The sequence below is a fragment of the Necator americanus genome, chromosome X (assembly GCF_031761385.1).
Source record: "Necator americanus strain Aroian chromosome X, whole genome shotgun sequence".
NCBI lineage: Eukaryota > Metazoa > Nematoda > Chromadorea > Rhabditida > Ancylostomatidae > Necator > Necator americanus.
This window is the reverse complement of record NC_087376.1, coordinates 27,034,198-27,047,296: the sequence shown is the minus strand read 5'-3', so window position 1 is coordinate 27,047,296 and position 13,099 is coordinate 27,034,198. Positions and strand designations below refer to the sequence as shown.

At 38.5% G+C, this 13,099-nt stretch overlaps 1 protein-coding gene across 2 annotated transcripts in view; it reads left to right on the top strand.

The window, feature by feature from the left end:
* The window catches only part of RB195_025653 (uncharacterized protein), a gene marked incomplete at both ends in the record, with an annotated part of 28,689 nt that overhangs the window by 6,885 nt on the left and 8,705 nt on the right, over positions 1-13,099 (top strand). Inside the window, 27 exons of one of the 2 annotated variants that reach the window (XM_064213891.1) lie at positions 148-318; positions 422-531; positions 586-772; positions 834-948; positions 1,778-1,975; positions 2,334-2,494; positions 2,554-2,635; positions 3,095-3,258; positions 3,319-3,447; positions 3,802-3,897; positions 3,971-4,221; positions 5,267-5,376; positions 5,428-5,477; positions 5,836-5,914; positions 5,971-6,127; positions 6,197-6,522; positions 6,579-6,677; positions 7,119-7,223; positions 7,281-7,367; positions 7,426-7,603; positions 7,682-7,752; positions 7,814-7,863; positions 9,099-9,180; positions 11,296-11,357; positions 11,444-11,528; positions 11,587-11,757; positions 12,905-13,081. In XM_064213891.1, the coding sequence (XP_064069771.1) occupies positions 148-318; positions 422-531; positions 586-772; positions 834-948; positions 1,778-1,975; positions 2,334-2,494; positions 2,554-2,635; positions 3,095-3,258; positions 3,319-3,447; positions 3,802-3,897; positions 3,971-4,221; positions 5,267-5,376; positions 5,428-5,477; positions 5,836-5,914; positions 5,971-6,127; positions 6,197-6,522; positions 6,579-6,677; positions 7,119-7,223; positions 7,281-7,367; positions 7,426-7,603; positions 7,682-7,752; positions 7,814-7,863; positions 9,099-9,180; positions 11,296-11,357; positions 11,444-11,528; positions 11,587-11,757; positions 12,905-13,081 (3,553 nt within the window). The remainder of the gene's footprint in view (positions 1-147; positions 319-421; positions 532-585; positions 773-833; positions 949-1,777; positions 1,976-2,333; positions 2,495-2,553; positions 2,636-3,094; positions 3,259-3,318; positions 3,448-3,801; positions 3,898-3,970; positions 4,222-5,266; positions 5,377-5,427; positions 5,478-5,835; positions 5,915-5,970; positions 6,128-6,196; positions 6,523-6,578; positions 6,678-7,118; positions 7,224-7,280; positions 7,368-7,425; positions 7,604-7,681; positions 7,753-7,813; positions 7,864-9,098; positions 9,181-11,295; positions 11,358-11,443; positions 11,529-11,586; positions 11,758-12,904; positions 13,082-13,099) is intronic. The other variant, XM_064213890.1, reaches the window with a different exon arrangement.

Sequence of the window (13,099 nt, the reverse complement as noted above, 5' to 3'; positions counted from 1 at the left end):
CATAAATCAGGCTAAAATGCACCGTTATAGTCTTTCAGAACTTTTAGATCTTGGATCATTGCGTACAGTTCTTTGGACTGTCTGGAGTAGAGAGAAAAGCAATACTACCCTACTACATTGTCCAGAAGAAAAATCTTAAACTTACAGTAGTCAGTCGCATTTTGTCCGATGTGTACGCTCTAACAACGAACGTATTCCTGCACGTCTTGATGAAACGTCTCTGGCTCGACAGCTAAAAGCTCTCTCCATTATCGAAACATTGCATTTTCGACAAGCAGGATTTCCTGTACGGATACCGTTTGAACGGTTCGCAAGGAAGTGAGTTTTTCTTCGTTCTTCTTAGCATTTTTGGCAATCTTTTCATTTTTGCTATCATTTCGTCCAATCTTAGTTTCTGTGCTGCTATCAAATAAGAATTTAGTTATCGCTGCCTTTTGCCATCCGATATAGCACTGTGCCAGAAGCAGAAGGAAATAATCGTCGATATCCTAGATGGCCAGGGTGTTAAGTTTGCCGATGACTATCAAATAGGTTTGTGAGTCACGGTATCCTGTGAAACTACCGAACGTCAGAATTTCTGCTCAGGAACTAACTACGTGTTTATGCGTGATCGTTTGGCGAACAGGCTGCAAACTCTTCGTGAAAAGACACAACGAGAAGCTGCTTATGTAATCCAGAAAACGATGCGAACCTATGTGGCCCGGAAGCGCTACCTTCGTAAGCGCCAAGCTATTGTCCGGTTGCAGGCTGGTCTTCGAGGATGGAAAGCTAGGTAGTAACGAGAATATTTCCACCATAAGATTGCTCGTGGATAATGTCTTTTTCTTCTTAAGGAAGGAGTGCTGTGCGTTACGAGAACAACTTTTCAAAAACCTTAGCGTTCAAACAAAAAGAAATCGTCGGCTGAATGCCTATCACGAAACACTTCTGAGCGAACATCCGGATCAGGTGACGTTCAGTTCCACGGAACCACTTGTGTATTGTTGCGGTCATCCCATGTCAACTGCGGATCACTCGTTGCCATTTGCAACGTGCCCGCACGTGCACCAACGTGTGATTCTTATGAGGTTGTGATTGTGTGAATGTGCTACGTTGAAGTGAGAAAAAAGCCATTCATGCAGTAGGTACATAGTAGCGGGTTACGTAAGCGGTTACGTAAGTTACGATTGCCCTTGGATGACCTCGATTATGTCCCCCCTAAAAATTTACAATATTGACTAGAATTCAACGAATTGGAGGTAATTAGATAGTTCTTTAGTAATTTTTCAAATATCGATATCCGTAGAAATATGAAATTAAGGGATTATCCGACGCTGAATGTTTTCAATCGTGTGAGCGTAGGTGTATAAACCATTGATTGGAGAGAGGAAGAGTGAAACGAGTACAGACATTAGAGGGGTGTGCGCTGCGGCAGGCGCGTCGCGATCATCCGGTCGAAACTTACAACACCGACTATAAATGGTAAATAGTTAAATAAATAATAAGCAACAGCCAGCAGTCCGGAATATGAAAATCACTGCCGGATATCTTTTGCATTCACACTGCTGTTTTGACGATTCAACCGTACTTCTTTGATACACGATTAGAACTTCACTGAAGGAACTGTGTCTAACACAAGAACTGTGCTCTACTCCAAATTAGAAAATTGTATTTTACAGTAATCATTTAAAAGACCTGAAGAAATCGACTCACAACAAATTTTAAAAGTGATCAATGAGATTATGCTCATCCCTGCATTTTCACAGGCTTTCCTTCTCAAAGAATCTTTCCTTTCCAGAAATGTCCAGCAGCTCTACTCGGTTGTCTAGAGGTGGAAAACATTGCGAACAAAGAAATCGAGAAATCATTATATGAACCTAAACCAAAAGTTCCGGATATGAAAATCACAACCGATTATCTCTGTTTAAAATTGAAGAGCCGAATTCATACCATTGATCCTATCACCATTGAAAAATTCGCTGAAGAAAATTTTAAGGTTTGTTGTTCTTTCCTTTTTCCGGGAAAAACATTTAAACAATTTGATAAAGATGTAAATAATAATGTAACTCTAATATGAAATATCTAGATTCAATAAATGCATTTAATGTTAGGGACATCTCCTGGAACCGAGACGTGAGCCAATCCTGACGCCTTTTCTACATAAGGAGAACGACATTGATTTTCGACTATCGATTGAAGTTTTCAAGTTGATATTAAAATATATGAATGATCATGCATTAAGTCGGCATCAGCTGGATGATCTGGCACGTTATATTGTGAAACAGGCACGTGAATCGTAGTTTATGAGAGAATGAAAATATTCTCGGCTTCTTTTCGTAACTTTACCCCTTTAGGGCATTAGCAATCCATGCCAACGCGATGAAATTTTTGTGCAAATATGCAATCAAATCTATAAAAATCCGGACAAGGAAGCGACATCACGTTGTTATCGCCTACTACTACAAGCGGCCGGAGTTTTCTCTCCTACCGAAACTGTTCTTCCGATGTTGATCAGGTGATCGTATCCTAAAATAAGCATTGACCCTTGTCATATGATTTTTCATCCTTTTTCAGCTTTGCAAATCAACAGAGGCAACCATTCCAGATACAGCTATTGAATACAATCGCTAGGAAGATGAACATGTTTGAAAATCAGGTTAGATTTTGAAGTGGAACTAAGTGGAAGAGCTTCTAAATGCACAGAAAAACTCCTGAAATGTTGATTTTTTTCTGAAAATCTCAACTTTTTGAAACGACGGTACATGCAGCGCTGTCAGAATGTATTTGCGGAAGTTTTTTTAGGCAGAACAACTACATAATGAGTAATAAGAAATGAAGGGGGAATATAATAAAAAAAAATGCGGAAGACGAATTTTTTTCCAAGCATCTTCTTTGTTCGAACATACTCTACCGGAATTGCGTTGTCCTATGTTTAATACGTAGAATATTTCTTACAAACCTTAACTCGATTAATTTCTCCGTTAAGGATGAATAGCTATTGATTTCCTAATAAATGAAAATCAAACTCCACTAAAATAATTAGTAATTAATAATTAGTAAGTAATAATTCGCATCCTTGTTTTTATGGATACCACTAGTACAACATTCAATTAAGCATGGTGCCAGATTATTACCAGCATCACGCCTGGAAATGGGTGCACTATGCGGTTTCCACAATGCAGCTGTTGAAGTCACCAGTCAGGATGGTGAGGTTCATGTCGTTGAGGCACATCCATGGACGACAAGTGAAGAACTCGTGAATAGAGTTCTAAGATATAGGTGAGGCACCACCAAATGTAGAATTGCTTTCACATCTTAGTTATTCTTTTGTTTTTCCAGAGGAATTGGAAATCCTAGTGGATGGACGGTTGAGGTAGAAACGGAAAAAATGCTCTATTGTCCAACCGGAGCACATTTTCTACATGATGTGATTTCTGAAATTGAACTCGGAAAAGAAGAAAACAAAAGGTTTGGCATGAGCATCAAGTGTTGAGTAGAGGTGAGGTGAGGTGAGATGAGGTGAGGTGAAGTGAGGTGAGGTGAGGTGAGATGAGCTTAAACAGGCACTAACCGCAATTTGCATCCCCCTTCATGAATTTTATCACTCGCACAAGTGTAAAGAGTTGCTTCGTCGTATAAACTAAAGTCTCCGTGCTACTGAAACCTCTGATTTTTAGATTCGTAGAGAGCGTTTTGTGTGTTTTCTATCGTTATCGAAAAGCTACATCCGGAACTTTGCTTGCTGGTGAAAAGAATCCTAGAAAATATACGCTGCCTCTAACTGAGATGCAAAACTTTTTTCTGGAGAAATCTTTCATTTAGGTCTTATTTTTACAATTACCCAACCGAACGTACTCTTCCACCTGTGAATAGGAAGAAAGGTGGTTCACCACCGGAATCAACTCAAACCAAAGTATTGTAAGTGTTAAAATTTTGTTAGTATAAAGGTATATTGATTTTTTTGAAAGTGATTTTTAATATTCTATTTAAGAAGTCCTGTAGTCAGACGACGTATGCGACAAATGAATGATAGTCGTGATACACATAGTCATGATAGATCAACGGATACGACAAATAGTCGCTTGTCACGAAGTGAGGGCAGTCACGAAAGATCTCCCAACATGTTACATGTGACAAGCGTTACGTCATCACCACCAGCCTATAGACAAACGTATCGGAATGTGGATGAAGAAGAAGCGGATTATTGCTATGCACTTCCGGTTAAGCCGAGAACATTAAATGGTAATACATATTCAGAGCTTAAGGGGACCATTTCACAAAATTAACTCTTCAGAAAAACATTTGAGTTGAGAGTGCTGACTAAGAGTCTTAGCTTAGCGATACTAAATCCACCCTAATCGTCCTGAAAAACGGCGTGGAAAACGGGTTTCACTTACGATTTTCCATTACAACGGGTCACTATTGTACTCGCGTCGCTTCTGCATCCTGGGGTGGGAAAGTGACGCTTAATCCATTTCATTCCCCTGACCTCACCCCATCAGGTTGTGGTAGGGTAAAAACGACATAAAGCACGGTGCAGTTACGTAAGGGGCTGCGCTCGAAGCGGTGCGGTGATGCGTAGCGGTTGGAATCGAGTGAGGACGCATGCTAGCACCTCTCATCGCTTCAGTTCGCAATGGTCCCTCCTCGATTTCAACCCTTATCTCCGCTGCGTCGCTTGGAGCGCAACCGCCTACGCAGCTGCACTGTGCTTCATGTCGTTTTGACCATACTATACATTTTGTTCTTGGCCCTTAAGCATTCGCTGAGGCAAAATTGTTCAATTCGTTTAGCTCGTAAATCCTCCAACGTTCATCCTTCTTTATTCATATGATGAATTGAAGGGGGAGGGGTAGCGCAGTCGGTTAGAGGTTCTTCTTTCTACAAGATCGATCGGAGGTTCGAGTCCGCGCTAATGCCAACCATGCCTTTCATCCTCCGGGGTCGATAAATTGGTATCAGACTTGTTTGGGAGGATAAAAAATGCCGACTTTACACATCGGCTAGCCCCCCCACGTCATTGTAGGCCAGTTACACGTTCGTAAACCTCAAACGATTCTGAATTGAAGTGAACGTGGTGGCGCGTCCCAAGCGGATTGATTAATGCTAGACACTTTATCCTTTTTATCCTTTCTCCAGAAATATTGAGGGGAACTGAGTGTGGTCATACTCCTAATTTTTACCCCTAACCCTTTCTTTTCCACGAAGGATTCCAATATCGCCACATTTCATGTTATGCTAAAGAAGAACGCGCTGTACATTTTATGAATTATATCAAATTTTTCAGATACTATTGTTCGTTCACCGCATATTCCGCATATTGGTCCTCGTGATGAATGTTCTGAGGACATACCACCGGAAATTCCAAGACAACCAATTCCTAACGGCTCAGTACGGGTTATTGCTACAATACAGTATCATTTAAAGGATTTTTACTTACTCGTTCAGGTTGCTCGATTCGAACCTTTGCCTCTCCGTTCATCATATGCACAGTATAGGTATGAACGTTTTTAAAAGACATAATCACTGTGTTGCTGTATTTGCGCACGCACTCGAAACGGGCGGGGGAGGGTTAACCGTTTTGGGATCTCTTCTATTTGCATTTATGTGGTGACGAAAGCTTTCATCATGAGCTAGCCGCATTTTTTCCGTAATTATGTCGTATTCATCTTATATGAACGTTTTTTTTAAATTCACTCTTATTTTTTTTACCTTTTGCGATCTCTTCTATTTGATTTATTGGTACTATATGAGTACCGTTTTTTTCCGTAACTTGTTATTCATCATCAGTACAACTATTTGCTTTTTCTCTGGATAGCTATCTGGAGTGTTCGAACACTAAGCAGTGTTTTCTAGATCTAACAACTATGAACGCACGAACGATCGTCCTGAATCAATGACGACCACCCAGTACTACCCTCATTCAACGACAATGGTAAGACCTTTGGTTATTTTTAAAAATGTTTCTGGAAAAGTCTATCATTGTTCCAGCCAATGGTTCAATATGTGCCAGTGATGATGGCTGCGCAACCAATGCAAATGTTTCCCACCCAAATCGGTCAACCGTTGGTTCAAACTCCAGTACTCATGCCTGGTCCCAACGTCCCACAACTAGCATCAAATCAAACAACACGTGTGTTTGAAAGTAGTAAGTTTGGGAGCAGGGTGTACTTTCTGTGATAACACTGTTCGTATCGAAGAGTACGTAATTTTTAAGTTACACAACCGGACCACGTCTCGTCACATCTGGCGCAGCATCAACGTGAACCGAGCATGCTGACTAATTGCCTAGGTGATACGGATGATCGAACTCACGATAGTGGGACCGTGAAAAGTATCCCGAGAGTGGATTTTGACTCTGTACGCTCGCGATCAAGCGTCGCAACGCGAGGTGGCGAATGTGATTCGCGAATGTTGAACAGTCGATGCGATCAAGTGCCGAGCGTCTATTCGACCATGTCTGTTGCGTCAAGGATTCGAAACATGCCTGTACCGAACAACAATCGTGATGTTGATCGATTTCTGGATGAGGTTTTCGACCAGGTATCCGATAGACTCATTGGTATTCGTGCCTTTACGCAACTATGTAGCATATTCAGGTTCTGTCTCCACATGAGCTTGCTGCTGCTGAGATGAGTTCACATCAGATTGCAGCCAGTATCAAAGGTGGAGCATATGGTCCAATGGACTATGAGGGGGTAAGCAAATGAACTGATTGTATATCTTCCGGACTTCCGCGAAATAATCTGCCTGAAGGTGGTGCGGTTCTGAAAAAAGAGAACTTCACTCATTTTCGATATGATGCTATACATTGGTTCGATGCAACGGAATTTCATGCAAATAAGAAAATACTATTAAAACGTACAGGATTTCAATATCCAGCCATTTGCGTCGCACATATTTAGTTTGAAATTTTTGTCCAAGGGTCCCCTGACGGTGGCACAACACATTAGCCAATGGCACGATCTCAAAGTGCACGCCTATTCTGCGTTTGATCAATGATCCTAAAGTAAATCCTATGCGTTCAGTGTAAGGAAATCCTTATGGAATCTCTTTTAACAACAGTACAATAGTTTGCAAAAATGCAATAGGTCCACCCTTCCAAAAGCCATAATTCATGTTAATTTAAACTTTTACAGCCGTACCAGAGAGGAGGACCGTCCCATCTGAACTATTCGGATAATCCACGTCCTCAGAACGGCATGGATTCAGATCGTTACGATTATGTTAACAGAGCAACTATGGTGAGGAACAAAGCACATACAATTTTTCCGATTTTTACAATTATCTCCGCATTTCAGGCAGCAAGAGGTCCCGCACGACCAAGTGAACGGTCGCATAGCGCACCACGTTACGGTACGACGGACAGAAAATATCGACCTGTAGCGGTAAATTCATAGAATATCCTTTCTTTTAATTAAAATCTCAATACATTTGAAAACCTAGGAGGATTCTTCTGACTCAATCGCCTCGGATTTGTGTACAATGCGTGAGTACATACCATCACCTCATGGTACACCAAATACTCAACGATCCTCAAGACCATATGATGGAGGGAATAAATCAACCAATGAAATATATGAACCACAACAAATGGTTTTTATGATGCCTATGCAAATGAATGGTTAGTTTATTCAGGTGAAATATCGGGAAAAGTCCTTTTTTCGGGATTAAAAAAAATCGTCTCAAGAATATTTTTAAGCATCAAATGGTCAAATGATGCCTGTGCTGATGACCACTAGTATGATGACACCTTCCGTAGCACCGAATATGGTACGATTTAAAAGAGTTCCAACATCCATATACAGTAATTTGACTAACAAAAATCTTTCAGATGTACTGTATGTCTACTTCTATGCAAAACAAACCTTCCTCAAAGCAGAGGTATGTGAAAATTTTCTTCTTCTTAGATATAATGAACGATTACATTGAAAAATAACCCGCCATCCCCCTCATTGCTTGGGACTGTCAACTTTCAGGAATGAAAACAATATTACTAAACACTTTTCAAAAAAAACCGTCTACGCTTCTTTAGTTGTGAAATATTTGCATTGTCTGAACGCCATTTCTCTAACATTTAGTAATTATGGTAATTGGCTTAAAATAATTCTTAAGTGCATAAAAGTTCGTTGTACTCGTTGCAGAATTTCGTGAAATATAAAACTAAAAATATAAGAAAATATAAATATAAAAATGGGTATAAATACAGAAATAAAAATAAAACAAAATTTTATAAATATAAAAAAGGAGACCTTTTTTTGACTTTTTTCTCGTAGCATTGTTTCAAAGCTCCTACATTTTAGCATAAAATGAAATAGTAGGGTTGCACGGCAAAAAGAATTATTTTCAGATTTACTGACTTTTGGCTCTTTATTTTATCATTATGTAATCTATAAAGTTTCTAAATAAGGAGATACGCATATATATGTTCTTTCCATATTATTTCTATTGTGTCTTTAACAGAAATTCTACTAAGATTGCTTTTATAGTTCCAGAATTTAAGAAACGTATAATTATTCTATAATATGTTACCTGTGATCTCATGAAAACTCGTCTGGATACAATCAAGTTTTTTTCGAAATCTTACTGTGTAACTGGTATAGAGCGCATAAAATGTTGATCTTGCTGTTCGTTTTCAGTTATTATGAGCTGTATATGTAGATTTATTTTATGGATTTATGGATCTATTTCACGGATCAATCGATGTAAATTTAAACAAATTATTGTAGGTATAGGTATTTAGACATATTTCTAAATATAACTTATTAGATGCTTTCTCTCGTTTTTTTCTACCATTTGATCAATTGTCAATCAATCAATCATTTGTTTTTTTTTCATTTTTTTTCATTCATCCATTTGTCGCTGTCTAATTGTTTTCGAATACTCAACAATTTCCTTCAAAAGCTCTACCTTTATATACCTTTAGTTAGTGTTTAAAATTTGTACTTTTATACTGTAATTCTATCATTTCTCACAACAGCTTTTTTCACCCTATAAATCCGTTGTCTAATGAGCGCGTTCGATGACAGCATTAATTTGTATCATAAACAAATTCTTCATTCTAATCTTTTAATGAATCTCATAGCAATGTTGCTGATATTAATCTTAATTTTCTTTAGACGACATCGTTCAATGGACGTATCGCAGTTGATCACATATGACGATGAGGAAATTCCACATTATTACGCACAACATAATTCGGTTCGTTTCATTAATGATTTCTTTTTTTAAGTTTTCTAATTTTTTTTTCAATTACATCTGATTCGAAGGTTTTCTCCTTTCATACTTTTCGTCAGAAAGATATTTTTGTGTGTTAAAGTGGATAAAGAATGAATCAGTCCCGGATGTCTCGGATTAATCAGACCGCCTCATTTACGTTTGTTTGTTGCGATATTCTGAAGTACTAAATGATAAACATCTTAATTAAAGTGTGGATAAAATGTCCTGCGTTAATCAATCCGCTTGGGATGTGCCACCGCGTTCACTTCGGCTCAGAATCGCGTGAAGTTTAAGGTTTACGGGTAACTAACCTGTACAATGAATTGCGGGGTCTGGCAGATGTGTCATGTCTGCTTTTTTCCTTCCAGAAAATCTGGTATCCAGTTGTTGACTTCGTATGGATGAAGGGGTTGGTTAGGACTAGAGCAGATTCGAGATTCCGATCGATCCGATTGCAGCCACAGCGGAAGTTCTTACCGACTCCGATAAACCGTCCCTATTTTTTTAATGTTAAAAGACTGATATGATGAATACGTAAGCAGATAAAATAACAATGATATTCACGTGCTGTTTAAAAAATTTGCTCCTGAAAAGTTAATAACAAACCAGCAAACATCACTTCCCATCGAATACGTAACGAAGGAATAGATGAAAAAACAAGCGTGGTAAGAAAATGTCCTCAAAAAGTACCAGTATTTTCAGCTGAAAAAATAGGCTAGTTTAACCACTCATGTTATGGTACAGAAATGCAAAAATGGTGTGAATATCTGCTCCCTCAGGGGCGATCTTAACTCATTCCATGGATTTTGATTACGATAAAGCGATACACCTACACCATGCATATTTGCACTCTAAAGTTTAAGCAGAATTGCTGTTATTCTGGTCTGTTCTCCTTTCTATTTAAGGTACCCCAAAGGGTGTGATCATATAAATAAATAAATGAAGAAACAAATAAATAAATAATCTTGTAAGTTGAGATTGACGTTCTTGTGACTCGCTGATTGTTGTGAAACACTTTTATTGCCCTCATTATCCGACATCACCTTGTATTTGGAGGTCACGTGTTCCACCGATCAAATGGGATGATTCCATTCCGTGAGTGTTTGAGGATGTAGCAATAGGGATTCCACATTACCAGTACTAACAGGGTATGAGTATAGAACAGTTAGTAAGAGGCTGACTCAGCTGTGACTACTCGATTGATCATGGTCGATGGTTGGAATCCGTCCTAGTGCCAACCGAGCTTTTTATCCTTACGGAGTCGATAACTTGCTACCAGATTTGTCTGGGAGCATGGAAGCATAGAGTTGACATATCGGATCGCCCTCGCACGTCATTTTGAAGCTCCACACGCGTTTTTAAATCTCGGACGATTCTGAATTGAAGTCAAACGCGGTTGAAATCAACCAATCAATCAACCAATCAATTATTACTGTTACTATTACCATACTCCGGATTGATCAACTCCTTGCACTCTATTCCTTTATTTCCTTAAGATTAACAATATGGTGCACATTATGATCCTAATATGAAGCGTATGACAAACAAAAGTTTTTCATAAGAACCTCTGAGTTACATGAAACTCACTATCAGCACAAACTGTTCTTTGAAAGGAGAACCCAATCCAGAAAATACGAATTCCTATTCCGGTGTTTTCCTTAGCTTACCGGACGTTGAGCACGTATTATGTGTGGTCATTTACGCCTTTTAGGAATCATAAGCACTTCGAAGAAATCGTTCGAGGTTACCGAGTTTGAATTTTTGTTGCCTCCTGTTTCGTCGTTCGAATTACGTTTTTGAAAATTTGTATCGATTATTAAATTTGATGAGAAATCTTCATGGTATTTGTTTCCCAGTCCAAACATTGTTGAGAGTGTGTGAAGATAAGAAGATGTTACGACGAACTGCATCGCAGCCAGATTGCTGGCCTTATCATAGCAATTGGACGGCCTCAACCCACTGTTTGAGATGGAATGTTTGCATATTGATTCAGCACATAAAAACTTCTATTTTGACTGTACATTTAACTTCTTTCTATTCCCCCTTCTTATTTTTCACGCAAATTTCCAGATATTTTCAAAATCATTTCAATTATAGAGTTCATCATCCGATTTCCACCCTAAAAATCAAGGTTTCGAACCAACCAGGTCGATGTTGAGGTTGGCGGCCATTTTTTTTTGCAAAGAATTTTTCTTAGAGTTTTTCATTTCTCTTCTTTGTTTTTCATTTTCTCTTCCTTGTTCAGGCCTGACAACTCGGGTGCTCTTCCGCGTCCATCGCCGAGATCACCATCTCCATTAAAATCGCCATCCTCAGAGCGGAAACAGAATGTAATTCTCTTTTATTTTCAAATTCACCAAGCAATAACAATGCCGATTTTAATTTTAGGGTCTTAATCGAGTTCCACAGGATGCGTATCGAGAGCCGATCGTACAAAACACTATAATCAATTCTGAACATCCAAATCCGCGCAAATTTCGTATTCCAGAGAAGAATCTTGTGAAAGAAATACAGCAAAAAGAACAAGAAGCTATTCGAAAAATTAATGAACGTCTTAAGGTAGATCCGATTTATTCAACTTGAATGTCTCCTCGAAATTGCTCTTCGGGCATCGCCTTATCGTGCGACATTTTATTTCGTAAATGTGGAGAAGAATAGGCTATAACTTTCTAGTGATTAGTTCGAAGATCTCGGTGAACGACGTCGTCAGCCGTTGAAATTCGCTGTAGTTCTAGCAGTCTTTCCAAAGAACAACCTGTGTATTGGGAAAATCGTGAAAATTTATGTTTCATGGATTAAGACCGATTTTATCAGTTTTGTTAATGTGTAAGATTACGATGTGCAGAAATTCTCTTCCGGAGAATCCATTCGATTTAAGAAAAAATATTTCGAAGGAAACAAATTGCCATGTATCCGTTTAATAGTTTGGTTAAATACTTTTATGACTTTTTCTTGGAAAATTGCATATTTTTTTTAAGCTGCAAGTTCTAAGGGATTAAAAAATATTTACCAGTGATCCACTGCAGTTTTCGTGCACTTTGCGATTATTATCTTTATTTTTATCCGAATTCACTTGCTTATCAATTAAATTACAATGAGAATTTGTTTTTGAAATAGATAGATGATCTACACCGCCATATTCAGTACAAGGACTTTCTACGGATTTCAGAATATGATTTAGAAAATGTTGCTATCTGTTCCTTCTAGAGAAGAGAAAATCCAATATAACTGTACTTTTGTTTTTGTTTTTTTTTTTATAGAAGAGGAGAATTTATGGGTGAACTGTAATTCTTCGGTTCTTTCGCAGCATAGAAACTACTAGGAACAACGCCCTGTTCGTTGCGAAATCCTGGAAAAAGTAAGGAAGGGCACGTGCGCTTAACCGACTAGCTAATAAAAACAACAATAAGCACAATAGCAATAAACCTCTTGAAAATTCCTAAGGTATGAGGTAGACGTCAACTGTGCCAGAAATTCACCTGACCTTAACTGAAGTGAATTTTGTATTTTGATTTGCTGAGTGCAATGCCCGAAGAATTGTCTTACTTGTACTTAATTACTTGTTAATTAATTGCTAAAATTAAATTAACTACTACTATTTACTGATGTTAAAATTACTTGTATTTACTTCTTCCAAGTTTTTTTTTCTATCATTGTTAATTTATATGTTGAACTAACAAAAAATACTAACACTCTTTACTAACAGAATCTCCCACCACCCGTCGATCATGTTCGGATCTTCATTCCAAAGAAGCCACCGGCTCCTGTACCACCACCAGAACCATCCGTACAAGCATTTGCAGTTCCGGAAGAACCACGAGATGTTTACACCCCTCCACCACCTCCTAGTCAATATGTACCACCGAGTGATTATGTCGTGAAGGTATGGATTGGTCGAGTA